The following is a 19,411-nucleotide window of genomic DNA, read 5'->3' as shown; positions in this document are numbered from 1 at the left end:
TGAAGGAACAGAGAAATATGTATATCTTACCATCCTAATATTATACGTCTATTTTAACTTAACTACTTTTTATGCTCAGATTTATAAACATAGCTCTAACCCTTCTACATTTTCGAGATTAATATACCACGCGTTAAAAGACGAATGGTGCACCGTGATAATACATGTAATAAAAAAAAACCTGGAAAATACCGGAAATTCTATATATTATCTTGCAATTGTACTATTGACCATACGATCGTACAAGATAACCTCGAGTCGAAGCGATTATTCCCAGAAATAACATTAACATTAATTCTAATGACTTTATTATTCCCATCCAATCTAGTTAATTGTTATTAAACAAATAAAAATAATTAGTATTGAAAAGATAACTGAAAAAGGTGTTTTCGAAATAGTTTTAAGTAGAGTGGAATAGGTCTCACCTCTTCCGATTTTATAACACGCCTTTAAATAATTGTCGTAATAGAACTTAACCACCCTTAACATTAAAATAATATAGTAAATATGATAAAACAATATGTCAATTATCCCTGATGCCACTCTAATACGTAGTTTAACATTTTACAGATTAACATTTTTAGAATCGTAATAATATCAACAATCCAGAAGTGGACCTATAAATTTTCTTCGTCTCACGCATGTGTCAAGCGCACCAATAATAACTATCGTAACCGTCGGATTATACTGTTGAAACACATGTACAAAATATTTTATCATCTCTCTTATTACCTTTGAAAAACAGAGATGAAATATGTTTTCTTACCGTAGAAACTCAGACACGAAATCCATTTTAAGGACGTTAGCTTACAGTATGTACTTGTAAAGTTGATTTCCAGGTTGGAATGTTAGTCAAAACTGATTTATTTAATTTTTTTATATAAAGCTTAGAATAGCCGTGAGAACCATAAAATGTCGGAAGACATCTAACGTTTTTGGAACTCATAATAATGAAAAAAAAAAGACTAACATTCCCCTTAACTGTTCAAACGAGCCTGAGAGTTAGTGTGGCGAGATAGTTCACGACCGCATTCGATTCACTGAACGCAAGTTGTCTAATATTTTCGGGCTACGAATAAAAAAAAGAAATGTTCATTTTGCTTCGGGCTACGAACGGACGGCTATTTCTTTGCCATGTCCGACAATAAAGCAGGCCACCGATGCACTAACGCAGAAAATAATAGACGTCTAGACCGAACTTCGTCCTAAAAAAAAGCGGGTGAGAGGGCGAACAATTGGCCGCAGAATTGGTCGTTTACATCTGGTGTTTCGGAGGTGGTGGGTTCCGAATATCATATATATTAATATGGTAAAGCCGCAAAACAATAATAATATGCACGATGTGAAATATACATACATATGTACCCGCCAACTAGAAGTTTATTTGATGTTAATCAAGTGATATCACTGCAGAAATTTTCGTATATCGTCGACTAACAAAGATAAAGGGTTACTAGAATCTTCTGTTTTCTAACGTTACGTATTTACATAAACATTTGCAAAGGTAGTTGGTTTGACCATCTAATACGGTTTTTTGAATTCGCTCCGGTGTTAAAGTATGGCTAATACAAATTGTCTTTTAACGGATTTCACAGTCGTAAGTTATCCAGATTTCTGGTTCAAGGCGTCCATCTATACTTAATATAATAAATCGTAAACACACACTACTTCGTGGCGTAGGATGTCAGCAATCACAGCATTTTTTCGAATAATTCTTACTTTAATAAAAAGCCATGTGGAAAGGGAATCATAAACTAAAGTTGCCAACATTAAAGAAGCAAGGTTATTATGGTAACGGTTATTTTGACATTTGCAATAGAGAATTTTAGAAACGTAAACAATAAAATTAAGTTTTTACAATTTCATGCGGTGCCGTAAGGAAACAGCTATAGTTCATAAAACAATAGTTTACTGTTGAAAGGTGAAAATGATTCTCTTGTCTACAATTTAGGTTAAACCAAAATGTTCTGATAAATAAACCTTTCGAAATATTTCACATAAATGTAACTGTAAATAACGTTTTTCCCGTATTCTAATTTCAGCGCATGATATAGAAGAGAATAAAAAGCGCTATTATTTTTCGCGTTCGCGGGTTTTTCTTTTGAAATGGTGGCCGTGCGGTTATAATGCGGGACCGTCACAGCTCCGCCTCCCGCGGCATAAACAGAAACAGTGCAGACTCGACCGGCAGCGTTACAACACGTTTCCGTCCTAAAACGAACAATCTCAGTCGCTTTAGTATATCTATTTTACGAAAGTGACAGATAAAAAAAGTGTCAATTAAAATCTTAGTAAAAAGGAAAAAAAGAATAAAATAGAACATGATTCAAATTCACAAGTAACTGGTAAGTTAACTTTGTTTTAATTTTCTTTATTTAATTTTAAAGTGCTTCTTATTCCTGGCCAGTACGTTTCATTAATATTTAAAAGGATTTTTTATAACTTATTTGAAATTGTAATGTAGTTTGTGTTGAAAAACAAGCCGTTCCTACGTGAAATTTTTTGGATGAATAAAACAAATTGTGTACATATCCGATGTTAAATTTTATTTTTCAGAATGTTACAAAATGTTATTGTGTGTAATCTAAATTTTGTAACAATTAAAATGTGATTTGTTTATAATTCAACCTTATTGTTTATTTATTCCTGTTTTTGATTCTTGAAAAACAATTGGCATAAGAATATTGAAAACTTAAAAAAGGAACTGGTCATAATTAGATTAATTATAACAGAATCATAAATATTTTTTTCTAGGTAGTCACTAATTAAATACGCGATGAAGTAGGAAGTACGGTTCGGCTCTTGACTCTTACAAAATGTTAACTTGCAATTTCTTTTGATCCATAATTAATTATTATTTAACTAACCGCACCTCTAATTATGTTTATATTGATATCTTAATTTAAAAACTAAACTATTTAGAAATGTATTGAGTGTTTTAAGAAAAGGAAACGGAAGCGGTAACTCTATCGCTAATATAAGGATGGTTAATGAGCTCTAAACCTAATTAACACAGTCGTTATTAGTATCGAAATCGGAAGTCAAATTACCAAGGAATTAACTCTGTTAAGATGTATAATTACACACATTTTTTTTAATAAAAATATAAAAATAAGAAACCGCTTTTAATATTTTTTTAACCCTTCAGAGTTGAGTGGAAATACATTTTTGGTAATTGCTTGAACGTTATCATTAATTACGGTCGACATCAGTAGCTATGAACTTTTTTAACTTTGACATGTGACACTGACATGTAAAAATCGTTGTGAAAAACAGCAAGAATGTTTTGGAACCATGAAAGTGTGAAATTAAATGAAAAAATTTTAACACATGATAGTAAGGCCACTTTTCCACTAGTCTTTTTAACGTCTTCATCAAAAGGCATCTTACGGCCGACTACTGAATAGTCATTTGAAAATCTAATACTTTAAAGGATAATTAAAACGGATTCTTGTCATGTTAATTCAATCTAATTTTCTTTTTTCCATAGCGTAGTTAAATTACTATAATTCATAAGTCAGAAGTAATATTTTATCGTTTTTGTTATTAAATCTGGATACCGTAACACGCTCCCATTTGCTTATCATTGACATACCAATATCATAGTAACCTACCAAATAAGCCTACCATATAAGTACCAGGATTATACGACGCGATACTATGATCGATGGCTATTACGAAAATAATATTTGCCGTTGAGATTTTTTCATGAAGTTTATTACATTCCATATATCAGTATATAGATATATATTTTAGCAATAAGATTGTATTTATAGAATATACAGGAAACGACAAACATAAAAGTAAACAGTGTTTAGTTTCCGATAGACATCCGCAACAAACGAGTTGCAAATGACTACTTTAAAAGGCATAAACTTTCTTGTTGAAATATTTTTGAAGTAAAAAAAAATGTGGTACCAACTAAATTGTTCTGTAAGAAGAAATTCTACGAGAAAATTTACCGTTACACTAATGTTCAGATAATGGAAAGATAGTATATTATAATGAGTAGTCTGTCGCAGTCCTTGCCCGGAGCCATGCCCGTTTAATTCAGTACTATTTGAAGTCAAAATAAAATGTAATTAGCTTTTGTATTTGACATTAATGTACAAAAGACCTTCATTAAAATTATATTAATTTATTTAATTATCTCGTTGTTTTATAAGAAGTAAATGTTTGTTATGTTAAGTAATATTGTATAGTAAATACTCGATACAGAGAAATAAATCACGCGGTTACAATCAATTTGATGTTAAGAGTTGCATCTAAATATGTCATTAGTAATTTAACTTTTTTCGAAGCAGGACCATTTTTATTTATTTTACTTTAAAGTGAAAAATTTACCAAGCTCAGGTTAACCCACTAATCATTCCCATTCATTGCGAAAATAGATTGATTGCGTTAGGTCGACGATCTGTAATTGTATTTGTTAGTAATATTTTCTTCGTATATCTTGGAGTGTCATGTTAAGAATATAATCGTGCAAGATTGTCTGTCGTGGGTGTCTCATTTTGCGTCAAAGATTAAATAAATGAAGAGGTTCAACGTTGATTAATACCTTTCTATTTGCTAACATTCTGATAACAGCAACTAATATTAACGTTGATTTATCACACAAAGGAGAATGTGCTATTCTGGGAAGCAGGTCATGGCAAAATTAACGATTCCAATAATATCTAAATTATTTTTTAAAATTCCATTTGTTTATTTACATCTATTAATTTGTCTAAATCTGTTCATTACAAAATCATCAATTAAAATTGACGTTTTATAATTTACCTATTATTTATTCAGTTACCTGGTTAATAATTAAGAAACAGGATAAGTACAAATTATGAGAAGGAACAAGTTTAATTTGCATATTTTTTACCGTTCTAAAATATATCAATCATAAACAACCTAGAATTATTTTGCGTATCTTTGAAACTCCATAGAGTAATTATAATATTTTAATCAATAATATGGTAATACGTTTTTTGTATTAGCCATGTGACTATTTTGCCTTGAAAAGGCAAGCCCATTAGTAAATCTTCTACGGCAAACATTATCCATTTGGTTTTAATAAAAAAAAATATTGTAGATAGGCACAAATACTTACATTTGCTTGGTAGATAATTATAGGTGTCTGTAGGCCCATGTAAGAATATCTTAATATCACGTGTGTTAATATGTATGAATATTTGATTAATTCATTTGTGAGCATTTAATTTAGGCCCGCGATCAAATTACCCAATAAGTAAAGTGGCTCGCCGCACAGCTTCGTGCTCGTTCAAATAATTATATACTTTTAATCATGGAAATGTAAATATTTGTAATGCAATCGCTACAATAAGTAGGAAGATAAAATATTATTCTTTTGTTTGCAAGGTAAGAGCGTGCGTAAACCTTTTGATAAACCATTGCACATATCTCGCTTTGATTTCTATTAGCTTACGTGAAGATGCGCACAGTACTTGATTTTTGGTTGTGCAACAGTTCAGTTGAATGCCTAACAATCGACAATCGCACAATAGTTGTGCGATATTTTAGTCAAAGGTTTGCGCCCGCACTGGTAATGGCACTTGAAATAAAACGTCTTTCATTTTACCCAAACTTAAAAGATGATTTGAAATTGTTTATATTGTTCTTGGGGGTAACAAAACAGGTGGTGCTTTAATACCGTTTTATTGGAAAACACGATAACGTTACGATATTGTATCCAAATGTATCGTTATTCCACACGGTTCGGTAGTCGATATAAAGTTTCCACATTGAATGTCACTAGCTAAGTGTTCTTATGAATATTTTAACGCTAGATCAAGTATTTCATTGTCAGGTTTTATTTTTCAACGTTTCTTTATGTTAAGTTAAACTTGTACAATTGTCACAACATCATCGTATCTCTTCTCCCATGAGGAACAGTATTAATGAATCTTTATTCACTATTGTATTGTAGAATCTTTCTAAGAAACTGCACTTTGTAGCTAAATAAAAAATCGTCTGTTTTGTATCTAAGTCTATCTCACACTTTAACTAAGCTGCTTCCATTAATTAGCTTTAGACGTTTCGACATAGGAAAAGTTTGCGCCGTCAGTCAACTATTATCGGACTTTGTATGTTTATTTTGTAAAGTAGACGAGCAGTTTGCTGTTAGATCATTGAGTTTGCTGAGGTCGATTGGAGAACATTTCGTAGTTTATGTAGTTGTTACTAAGTGCTAAAAGTACACTTAAAACGCATATATTTAGGTACAAAAAACATACTGTGTACAAATAACTGCTTATTTTTATTTGACAGTAACCGTTTATGTTCTTTAAATTGTATAATGAAAATATGGAGATCACCCAGAACATATAGACAGCTAAGCTTTTTTTGTTTTTATTATAAAAATGTCATGTTTATAGAAACTTTTTAATAAATACACCATCTAGTATTTTGTAAAAAAATGTTTGTTACTCCTTTTAATTCTAAACGGCTTGCTCTTCCGAAGTTAGAACAAAGGCCTGAGTAACAAAAAGCCGAAAGGGCGAAAAAGTTTATAAATTGAAAAACTTATAACTTTGAAGCTGATATCAAGTGCCAGGAGGTAAGATAAATTGTCTAAATTCTTATAAAACATAAGATACATATTGACAGTAAGTAATTGATAAACTTCGTCCTTGTGGATAAACGGGAAGTTATTTATTTTAGGTTATGTAAGCTACAGATTAATGTATTACATAATTTGAAGACATAGTCGTTGCTTTTATATGCAACAACAATTTCTTCTCACTTAAGAGAATGTGTAAGTGTGATTTCCCGAAATTGTTTTTTAGGGCCCGAAGACCTAGTGAGTTCTTAATAGGATTAATCGAGTTCGTTGTTAAAGTTGTCATTCATCTTTCGAGTGGTTGTTACAACCATAAACTTAGGTTTACCGACAGTATTATGTAAAGTATGAACGATATGAATAAACGTGTACATGTTTTATGAAAGTTGTTAGGAAAAATACCCATAACTCATCATCATCCTCCTTATCCTATTCCCGAAAGGTCGGTGCGACAGGTTTTTGTCCTCCACATAACTCTTTAATACGTCATCACAGTCATCACTCCCTTTTTGATCATGTCACCTTTCACACTATGTATTTCTATGTATAACTATTTCGGTAAATTTACTTCCACTTCAATAAGAATAAAAACAACTTGAGTAATTGTGTAGACCAACAGCAACCTTATAAAAATATTTGACTCGAAACAAAAAAAAAGGATTCAATTTTTCGCGAATACAATAAACGGGACCTTCTTCAAGCCATTAACTCTACGAAATCAGTTTAGTAGAGAATATGAACACAGAGACTGTCGGCATGTAATTGAACGTGAAATAAATTACATTTCTTTAATCTACTGTGAAGATAAACATTTTTGTGTTCGAGACATCTCATAATACATCAAGGTCTAATACATAACAATGACGGCCTTTATATACGTACAAACATAAAGCCGTTGCTCAAACAACTGTCATGTTAGTTTCGCATTATTGTTAGAAAAATCATTTAAATGATGTATTTCTGAGATAAATAGGGCGTTTTCAAAAGTAAAAAGAAATAGGTAAAAGATTTCACTTCTTTAATCATTATTGAATTAATTTAAATTTGTACGTTTCATATGAAATAAAATGACAAAATATAGGTACTATCACAATCTTCATATAGAAATAAGTATGAGTACAGTATGTACTAAGATATCTAATAATAACTGCAAGTAAAAATCATACAATTTGTAAATTATCCAACATCAAAGCTCAGTCGTCTGACTGTTCGCTACGATGAGATGGCTTCTGATTCCAAAAATAAAAATTTGAAATACAATCGATAAACAAAATTGCTTCACATTTCATTCACAAAACGAACATTTATGATCAGTGCAAAATATTTTACTACAAATTAAAAAACAAAACAGCATTATCAAGTTCAACTACACAATATCAATAATTGTATTGAAATAAAAATGCGGATATTATTTTGACATTTCGTGTATCCGAAAGGCCTTTAAGGTTATTGAATGCCAGACATACTGGACGACGGAGCGTGGGTTGACCTCCCACTAAATAAACCGATTCGAAAAAATTTCGAACATTGCGAAATGTAGGAAACGACTAACTTATGGTCAACCTTGGGAAAACCTATTCGCCTAAATCATGAGTTCTATGCATTTACAAAAGAAAATAACTATATGTTGGCCAAAATATACACGTATATACACTTTGACTTCTAAAAAGTAAATACCGCAGGGACCTTTGTACCTACTCTGTCGCAATATCGAAAAAAGGTTTCGCAGTTGACACTAATTCAAAATGTGAGGAGAATGTAGAGGTTGACATGTGAAATAGACCCGAGCAATTCTTTACACGGTTTAGTTATTTTGTATTCAATAACATTTTTCTTAGCTTCTGTATAGAGGTAATTTTCAATTTACAATTAAAAAAATGGTATTTAAAAAAAAAAGAAAAGTAAATAGCCTATGTGTTCTTTCAGACTATCATTTAAATCTGTACCAAATTTCATCGAGAGAGAGAAACATGCATCTATAAACGAAATAAATAAATTCCTGGCTCAAAGCTACCTCCTCACCAATCTTCAGCCATATCGGCAAAGCCGTTCTTGAGTTATTAATGGTGTAACTAACACGACTTACTTTTATATCTATAAGATTTTTAGGCAAGTGTTATTTTTTTAAAAATATGATCTCACAGTAATTCGTTTTAATGTTGCATTTGTGTCTTGCGAATAATTAAATTAAGTATTTAATAGTTTTGTTTTCATAAGATTTGTGCTTTTTGCGACTAATGGTCCTTTGTCACGTGCCTTATTTACTTACTTAATGAATTCAAAGCTGTTGAGATTTAATTATTCCGTGCCACCGACGGAGGACAAACTGTGACCGTGGCGGCCGCAGATAAGACTAGTTATTTGCAACTCATCAGGCAGCTGAGAAACTGATAATGGAGTATTGTTATTGCATACAATGCATGTTAATTTTAGAATTAAGGGCATTAACCGAGTAATATGGAGAAATTTTCGCGATGTTTTGGAATACTTTATCAGCCGATTTATGATATTTTGCAAGGTTACTGGCACATAATTTATTGAGTAGGATTACCAATTATCTTGATGACAACATCAACGTATTTTTATGACATACAAAGAGAATCAAACAAACATGAGGTGCATTTTCACTGTTTACTGGTCTCTGAGTAGTGTGTTTTTATAACAGCTTATGTTCACATTGTTTCTACTTTGTATAATAAATTATATTCTTAATAGTATTACAACGGATCCTATTTACGCCATAGCACCTGGTCCTTCATCAAGAAAGTTTTTTTTTCACAAAAAGATAATCCCTGTATTTTGAAAATTACTACAATCTCCTCTGTACTACAATCAACATTTATTACAGAATTACTCAAAACATTATTTTGTTGCAGGTAGCAGAAATAGAGGAAGCAATGATCACCATTAGAAACATGAATTCATTCACGTCCTGTCCATGACGAGATGTGAGATCTGGCGCGCGCCAATATGGCTAACGCGACCGACGCCTTTTGTGTGCCCGGCGCCACGGAATTCAATAAAGCTTACAGTCGGCTGCATGGATACATCGCTATTGTAATATGCATCATAGGATCCGCTACGAACTCTATCAACATCACCGTGCTGAGCCGCAGGGAAATGATAAGCTCAACGAACTCCATTCTGACGGGACTGGCGGTCGCAGATCTCCTCGTGATGCTCGAATATATACCATACGCCCTGCATATGAATATTAAAATTGGACCCGAAGTAAATAAGAACACGTACGCGTGGACCGTCTTCGTTTACTTCCATTCGATATTTAGTCAAACATTTCATACTATATCGATCTGGCTGGCTGTAACGCTTGCTGTATGGCGGTACATCGCTATCGCATTTCCTCAGAAGAACAGAACGTGGTGCAGCAAACAAAATACCACAATCGCCATCGTGAGCGCTTACGTGATTTGTCCCTTCCTTTGTCTTCCAATTTATTTTGCAATGAACATATCGCAGAACGAAGTGACTCCTCAGAATAACTCCCAGTTCGCAGAAGACTTATCATTGCCACATAATAGAACAGTGTACGTGTTAGAAATGTCAAAGAACAAGGAATTAGTTACCGCGATAATGTGGATATACAGTGTTATATTAAAACTAGTCCCAAGCATAGCTTTATCTATATTAAGTACGTGCTTAATCTCTAAGTTAACTACCACAGAGAGAAGAAGACAAAAGCTTCTTAAGAGATCGATAGTTGGACCAAATGATGTAAGTATTGCGTTTTTCATCTTAACTGTGAATCACAACACCTTTTCCTATTTTATAAAAAATAAATTAACGCAGATAAAATAAAAACCTATCACAGATTTTCTGTCAAGAAAATTGTTGACTATTCTCCTTATATTAGGTAGTTTCGAACGTGACCATTTCTTCACATTTCGGCTTCACTAATTTGAGCGAGATCAGCCATTCAATACTCCTTAGTCATCCTCTATCAATCTTACAATTTCAACCAACCCATTTTAGTTTTATCACAAAGCAATATTTGATGTCTTGTTAGTTTTTTGCTTACCTTCTTAGAGAACATTATTTGACCTTGACCTAAATTATTTCACGAAATGTAGTCTTAATCCCGATCTAGCTAAGCTCTTAATGATAACGCCAGACTGAACTGTACCAACTGTCGAAAAGAATCATCGGTACGCTCTGTTTGCCACAACGACCCACTGTCTATAGTATTTACGTAAGTGGAGTGTGTCTACTTTGTTACTGAATTTTATATAATTTCAATTTATTTTTTATTCTTCTTTGTCACTAAGTTCATTTTTATTAAGTACGAGTGTTGATATTGCAGGCTTATTACTAATTTTATATATTCCATTATTAAAATATTGTTAATATTATAAATATTGTTAATCCTAAGTTTATCCATTTTTACTCGTGTATGTTATTCGTGGATAATCTAGTCTTGTGGAGTTAAAATCATATTCCGGTAAACGCTGTTCTTTTTACCAGGTAATAATCTGTTTCTTGTATCAGCTAGTACACTATAATTGTTTTTAGAGTGAGAAGCAGTGCTTGGCAGAGGATCCTAATGCAGCGCGGCGTTCCAGTCGCACAGACCGTACGACACGCATGCTGTTAGCTGTGCTGGGGCTCTTCCTCTCAACAGAAGTTCCTCAGGGCCTCCTGGGCCTCGCCAGTGCCCTCGCACCGGACTTCTTCAAGAGCTGCTACAGCATGTTTGGTGAGTATTTATTTTAAAACGAATTTCAAAAGCAAAAAAGGTGATAATCATTTCTTATCTGTAATAAACTAAACATGAGGATTTTGTACGAAAAGATTATTAAGCGAATATTGTTTATTTGTTGTTTATGCTAATGATAATTTGAATATCTATTGTATTCAAAATTAAATGGGATATGTTTTGACATTTTAACAAACATAACCATTGAAATGTCAATTTTGAATACGTAAATTAAACATAATTTTGATCAAAACGTAATTTGTACATTTTAAAATGTCTTTCATAGATGTTGTTGGTTTTAGGTTAGTTTTCACATAACTGCGTTACTGCGATATTCACATACTGCGATAGACATATAAGATAGACAAAATTGTGTCACAAAGTGCAAAAAATGGATAAGCCTTGTGAATTAAAATGCACTCTCGGTACAAAATTTAAATAGTATTGCGCGAGAACATTTACCGACATGGACACGTTTTATTGCGATAGTTTCAACGTAAATGGTCCGGTAAATGCACTTAGAGAAGACGTTATAGTTGTTTCAATTTTATAACAGTGCATTAACACTGAATAGAATAACTATGATACACGATTCAGTAACTATGATATATTGCAGCAATTCTTACTTGTTTGGTTTCGAATTAACCAAGGTATATAGACATTGGACTGTTTTCAATAGTAAGGTTTCTTTTCATCGGATGTTATTCGTAAAAACTATAAGTACTTTTACATAAAAATACCAAAATATATCGCAGTATTTTCTTCATTTCATAAAAGCTTTGAGAAAAAGTTGCTTTCAGGATATTAAATCCTTTACAAAAGCTACCAACATCACAGAAATAAGAAAATATTGCTTAAATCACCTAAAAGTTTTTTATATTTCGAACAGAATCGTTGTTAACTACAGTACTTTTAAAGGAATAAATTGAAAAGTCCTAAAATTATAACGCTTACTACCAAACGTTACAAGGAAATTTAATAACGTACGAAACATTTTCAACTTAAATACCTTTTAGACTCCTCTTTGAATGAATGAAATTAAAATATGCCCTAGTTTTTTTTTAATGAAAGTGGTATGTTTTATTTAATTTAAGAATATTTTATGCGATGAAAATTGTATCAGTTTATCAGAATGGGATTCATGCTAACCTTGGTAGACAACCTTGTAGTGAGAGAGCAACTAATGTTGACTAACTCTTTAAATCCCTCGCCGTTTGCATTATTAATGACGTAGAAATGCGAGAGATATCAAGACAATGAAAACACATTATTTGTCTAGACGTCCGATATTATAAATGCAATATCTTAATCAAATACAGAACTGTAGTAGACAATGATATTCATTCTCAATAGTATAACATTTGGAAACTTATCTCGTGTATTTAACTACAAACGTATTATATTACGTATGATATTATACTTAAATCATAAATGCTAAAGTTTACATTAATGTATGAATGTTTCTTAACAAAGAATTCTAAACCGCTATTTAATTTTGATGAATTTTGCACCAGAAGTATTCCACAATAGTGCTCGTAGGCATTTTAATCTGATCTGTACTAATATTACAAAGAGGAAAGATTTGTATATTTGGTTTTTGTATGTATTTGATTCACGTAAAAACTACTGGGCCGATTTTAAAAATTCGTTCACCGTTAGAAAGGTAGTTTATCTGTGAGTAACATAAGCTATAATTTTTTATTATATTTTAATTTTACGCGGACGGAGTTGCAAACAACAGCTAGTGTTATACAAAGAAGATAATATCGGGTGATTATAAAGGGGATTATGAATATGAAAGTTGAAACCTATTCATTGGAAATTCAGAACATGCAAATCAACCATCAGTCGATTGTAATAGGAATTGTGGTTTAGTGCAATCTGCGAGTTAATTGAACAGCGGGAGAGCAGGCAACATCTGTTGTGCGAATTGACCAATTTAATCCTTGAAATGCCTAAACAGCAAAAACAAGCGAATAATAGAATTTCTGTGTTCTCTCTTCTATTCCTATCATCTCATTCTCTACTTAATAGTCAAGGTTGATAGAAAGCGGTTTAGAGAACAACTTTCTCGTTTTAAATAAAAACAATTGAAGGTTTCTTATACAGCAGATACACGAGTAGAGCGGGCTCAAAACTTTGATCAAAAAATCGCACACTGTCGCACACTGCGATTGTCGATTGTTTTGCAGCCCATGCAACTGAACAGTTGAGTATGTAATTACTCGATTTTTAGTTGTGCAACTGTTTAGATGTAGTGTAGTTTAATGTGTATTAGGAATCAAAGCGATTCTAAACAGTTGTGCGATAGTCTAGTTTCAGGTGAGCGCACGCTCTTATACTATTTGAATGTTGAACATGATAATGTGTTTTAAAACGTTAAGATAGAAGTATAATCCGTGGTTATTAAATGTTAATTATGAAACGCGTACGGGTGTAGGTTCATCCTATCGATTTAGACATTGATCCCACGCCTCATTAAAGACGCGAAAGAGCATGTAACAAACACCTCTATACAAAGCGCGTGAAATGAATCCGTGATATAAACATATGTGATCGTGACACCTAATTATTTTCTTCTATACATTTACGTTTGTAAGAAACAAATGTATCTTTATATGAATTCTGAATAGAAAAATGTTACAGGAAAAAACAAGTTGTTTTGCACTAGTATTTGAGATATGAGTAGGTTATTCGATGACCAGTTATTATTAACATTGATGAAAAGTGAATTAAATTTATAGCATGGAATTCACTCTCAATGATATTTTTAAATTTAGTTTTAAAACTGCTATTTTAAAAGTATATCAGTTATGACATGGGACAATTTAGCACAAACAATAATTTATATATTTTACTATTTCTTCTATTCTACTTATATTTCTTTAGATACATGATACAATAACAATTGAATTCTATAACAAAACGTATTATTTTTCTACGTAGCGTGTTCCAATAAAGAAATAACGAAACCCAGTTCATATTTTTATAACAAGACCCAATATGAATTTCAAAATAACTCAAGGCGTTTGTAGCAATAAGCAATAAATGGAGACCATTAGAGAAAATACATTTATGCGATTTATCACGACAATACCTATATGTAATAATATTAAATTGAATACATTACCAGCTAAATTACATCTTCTAAAAAACTTAATTTAGTAAACTTGAACAGTTTTGATTTATCGATCGGATGTACACAAAACTTCGGAATGATTGTATCATTTTGCTTCCTCAATTTAATTCACAGCCAGACAAATATTTCTAAATTCACAAAATACTTAAGACCCTTATACCTTACTATCTTTATTTACTAGTTGTATTATACCGTGACGCTAGCAAGGCCAGGCACAAATTTTGTCAAATCATGATTATTTAAGCCTACAAAATGCGACATTGACCAATAATTACTACTTATACCGAAAACAGTTAGCTGTTATTTGTAAGATACATATTATTGGTAAATATAACTACGTTGACTTCCATAATATCAATCAACGGCAGTCAAAGGGTAATAACAATTTACTACGCAGTTTCTAACTATATTTTTGGGGTAATACAGGATATCGTTAATATATATTTATTTCTAAGAAGCAGGCAAGTCGATGCTTTCGTTTATAATAAAGTGCAATTAATTAGTGCTCACAGACAGGTATACAGTGTTTTTGCCAACACCAAATATACAAAGTAATTTGTAATCATTAATATTCATAATCTTATAAATTAAACTGAATTTAGCTTACAGGAAATGGTCAATTAATCAAAGAAATGCTTAATCATCTTTCATTAGATTAAAAGCAAAAATGTTTAACAAGCGTTTAAGTAATTTTTGCGGTAAACGTTACTTTAGTAGATAAATTACGAGACTGAATTCTTAGTGAATTTTGTCGATTCTGCACTTATTTAGTCATTGTAGCTGGAAATACTAATTAAGGCCACGTTAAACTGTCCTAAATCATCTTATAAGAGACACAAATAGAAAACCCTTTGACAGGAAAAGATTAGGTTCAAATTTCGATAACACAAATGTAATTTCCGCAGTGGTTTAAATGTATTATTTCTATCAGGTGATCTAATGGATGTACTGGCATTGTTCACGTCGTCAGTGAACTTTGTGTTGTACTGCAGCATGAGCCGCCAGTTCCGATGCACGTTCGCTCGTCTAGCGCGCCGCATGCTCTCCGCACCGGAGGAACAACCCAAATCATCACACAAGCACGAGCCAACCACACAGGTAAATCAAAATACAATACCGCTATCATTGTAAAATACAACAAACATTTTTTATCAACAATTTATCTAAATTCCTATTTACAAAGTTATGTTACTATCGGTTTCTTTGGCAGTTAATTGTAGAAGTTTTTTTTTATTTGTATAATGTTTGTTGTGTCAAAGTGAAAGTGAAATATTTTTATTCCCTAGGTCACAGGGCCACTTTAGCGACAGATGCCCGCCCTTATTAGGGTGGTGGAGGAGAGCGTTATTTAGTGTCAAGGTAATTTGTTATTGTATTAACGGAAAAAACAACTTTTAGTAGCGATAAATGTTCATTAGAATTTTTGGTAAAAACACTACGTTATGTGTACTAGGAAGATGAAGAGATATTAAATTAGTTAATTACTTTGGTTTTAACATCATAGGGTTTGTTTACAATATTTCACAACACGTTTTCAGTTTCAAATATGCACAAGAAAAATTATTTTACAAGTATTAGCAATAATACTCGTATGACCAAAGCTGTGTTATCTGTATAAGTGGCCATTTCAACCACTACAATTTGAAAAAAGGTTGTAAAAATAGTGTTCTTAAGAGCTAACACAATTCATTTTAAATTTCTTTTTCAGATTTACAATCAACGAAGACAAGAAATGTTTGTTAAAATTATTAGTTAATTATAAAATTGTACATACTATACCTTGACACTATGAAATATTAATCTTATTAGTCTATTTTAGCTCTTACGGTTTCTAAATCTAAAAATATTAAGAATCTATATTAACATTTGTACATATTACTTTTGTGCTTATAATTATGTTGTAAATATTGTACATAGTTTAATTATACGGAAATTAGGTAAACCATGTATTAGTAACCTTTAAATATAAGTAAATACTGAGACAACTGCTAGTTTTCGCGTCTAATGAGCCGAGACGCAAAACCTAGACGTTGTTTATCATATTATATACTTATAAATCTATCTCTAAGTTATTTTTAGGGTCCAAAAGTTATTAAATGATAACTAGGGAACTTTATAAATAATTAAAATTAAATTTTATCCTTATGTAATGTTAAATATTATTGTAATCATTAAAATTTTCTACTATTATTGTTTATTTTGTGTAAAATTGTCATTCATTGACTGAGAATATCAACGATGAGATAAATGTTTGCTTGTTTTATTTCTATTCCATTTTTAAAAAGTTCTTTTTTCTCATGGCCTTATGAAGGCTTTAATTGTCGTATAATCTCAGTGGAAGTGTCAAAGAATTAAGTATGTACCATAAGATTAAAGTGTTATACTGTGCAGTGTTTATCTCTGTAGTACACTAAAATAACTAATTGGTTGTTGCTAACAAGTTTAATTTAAACGCAGTAACATGACAGTAAAGTTAAATTATGTTGAGGTTAAATGCAAACAAAACTACTTCAACCATCGATTTCGTAGTTTATAGTAATGGCTTTTTCCATCTTATTTATTTATATTATGTTCCGTCCGCTTGCAAATTTATGGAGCGGATTGTTATTCACATTGTACTTTGAAAATAAAACTTTTCAGTGGCCTGAGGCCGCGAATATTCGCTAATATCATTTTTCATACACGTGTTATCTGTGAGATAAAGCCTTGAACACAGTCTGAATCTTCGAGTAAATATTTCCTACATTCCGTTTAAATTCGTACGCTCGTCCAAAAAAATAAAAAAACAGAACCAACGTGATGTTATTTTAGATGACTATTTCGAGAGTATATATTTTAAGAACCGAAATACTATTCGTAAATGTTTTGAATTTTTCATACATCACTTGGAGTGAAAAATCAGTATAAACACACGAATTGATGAAAAAAAATTAAAAGCTATAAATTAAATACATTCCGATACAGTTGTTTTTAGCAAATAAAAACGTAAGTAACCTACGAACTTTTTCTTTTAACTGGATGTAAACACATTAAATCTATACTACGTATTGATTTTTCTGTAAAATGTTTTTTTTTAGTAAAGTGTGTCATACTACGATAGTGATATCTAGTTGGGAAAACTGCGGGCTATGTATTTAGCAATTCAGGGATAAATAAGTATGTGCAAATACAAATACAATGTGTTACTGTGTAACTAATATTGCTGCAGTAAGATTATCAATTGATTGTTTATGACAATAAAATTAACGTGAATTTAGAAATTTTACTTGAAACCTACAAAATGTGGTTAAATTAACGATTAGCTCTAATAACCATACTAATTATACTAATATTATAAATGCGACAATTTGAATGGATGGATGGATGTTTGGTAGAATTTGTAGCCTACACGGCTGAACGGATTTCAATGAAATTTGGAAAGGATGTAGAGGATAGTCTGGAAGAACACATAGGCTACTCACTATTGTTTTTCTTAACTCCACGCCGACAGAGTCGCGGGCGAAAGCTTGTTTGGTTAATAGTTTTATTATTTTCATGCCAGAACTTGAATCCTGTAGGTAGTTTTGAATATTGAGCAACAAGGTAAATAATTTGAAATAGTACATGCTGTACTTGTTTAAAATATTCTAAAGATTTTTAAAAGAAATATTTCGAAGTAGGAATCAAACATTCCGTGAACAGTACTTGAAAAGGTCTCAAGCCCGAAACCTCTCCAGTGTCATCGTTGCTGTGAATTCACAATGTGGCTGCCATCGAGTGGAGGGTAGTACGACATAATTATAATGATACACATAACTTTCTCTAAGGAAATTTTGACCCGTCTTGAAAGAAAACGAAAATTTCAATTTTGCAATCCAGAATTTTTAAATACGTTTATTCAAAATAGTGTTGTTTAAATAAAAGAAATCATAAAGGTCGGAAAATCTCAAAAGAAAACTAAAAATTTAACAGCTTCTGATATAACCTTCTGATACATTTAAGATAAATCGCCTACTTTTAAAATCAATACGGCATCCTTTTAAGGAAGAATTTAAAGACATTTATTTTTATACATAAGTCATAGGTCTGCCACATGAAAAACTTAAGTTTTTTTATAAATTTAACTTATGGTAAGGTTACGTTCTTATTGCAAACACTATATTCAACCTGTTAACGATAAGAAAAATACTTTTTTTTGACGTTAACGTTATACACAGCTGACCGAAAAGAGTCAATCATACTATCTTGAGATCTTTTACGTGTGTAATATCATTTAAATCGAGAGTACCCGTTTATCTATGATAATAGATAGTGTATGCCCAGATAGAGCTGCTACCACTTTACCTCGGGATCGGCAGATACGTACGAATTATTTTATCTTTACACATGACACATGATAAAAATGGTATTACCACACTAACGTTGGTATCTAAAACTGGTTTACATTAACTATAACCGTCAATTTATTAGAGAACCCTCGCCATATTGCGAATAAAAATGTGATGTAGTATAGAAGGTGACCAAAACGACCCCCAGGACAGGTTTCAAGATTTTTGGTTAATCTATAAACATATTTATTTAGTTCATATGTGAAGTAACGTGTAATTTTGACTAAAAAAAATATTCATATCGTGTAATAAGAATCATCATTTCTTATTTCGTAACTGAATTCAGACCACCCAAATGAATTCAATTGATCTTCACAAACGAAACACAAATATTATGATGACAATTTAATGCTTAATACATTATAGCACTATTTTGTGTTGGTAAAACTCTCAACACTGGACCGGGCATTTCGCCAAACCTATAAAAATGTATTATTTCTGTAGAAAATATATTGTTCACGGCCCTCATATAAGAATATTTCATACTCAATTGCAAACAACAGGTGTATTATAACTAACTACACGATATAAGGATTACACCTAATCGTTCCTCTTGTGTTCCTTATTTCTATTAGTTATAATCCATTCAGCAATGTTTTTTTTAAAAATCAATGTAGTACAATAAC

General features: G+C 31.6%; 1 protein-coding gene across 2 annotated transcripts; it reads left to right on the top strand.

The window, feature by feature from the left end:
• The first annotated feature begins 2,180 nt into the window (after positions 1-2,180).
• LOC106109212 (probable G-protein coupled receptor 139) lies at positions 2,181-16,669 on the top strand. 2 transcript variants are annotated; one of them, XR_001225992.1, is made up of 6 exons: positions 2,181-2,345; positions 9,445-10,300; positions 11,096-11,279; positions 15,350-15,516; positions 15,705-15,777; positions 16,127-16,668. XR_001225992.1 is itself a non-coding variant. In XM_013290622.1 (5 exons), the coding sequence occupies exons 2-5, from the start codon at positions 9,539-9,541 to the stop codon at positions 16,172-16,174; spliced, it is 1,161 nt and encodes a 386-aa protein (XP_013146076.1). In that variant the 5' UTR covers positions 2,181-2,345; positions 9,445-9,538; the 3' UTR covers positions 16,175-16,669. The 2 variants fall into 2 exon arrangements, 1 of the variants encoding a protein (XP_013146076.1); XM_013290622.1 differs by lacking the exon at positions 15,705-15,777 and having other exon boundaries at positions 16,127-16,669.
• The last annotated feature ends 2,742 nt before the right edge of the window (positions 16,670-19,411 follow it).

The sequence above is a fragment of the Papilio polytes genome, unplaced genomic scaffold, assembly GCF_000836215.1.
Source record: "Papilio polytes unplaced genomic scaffold, Ppol_1.0 DF821289.1, whole genome shotgun sequence".
Lineage (NCBI taxonomy): Eukaryota > Metazoa > Arthropoda > Insecta > Lepidoptera > Papilionidae > Papilio > Papilio polytes.
Note: the sequence above shows the minus strand (reverse complement) of the source record. Positions and strands in the feature narration are given on the sequence as shown.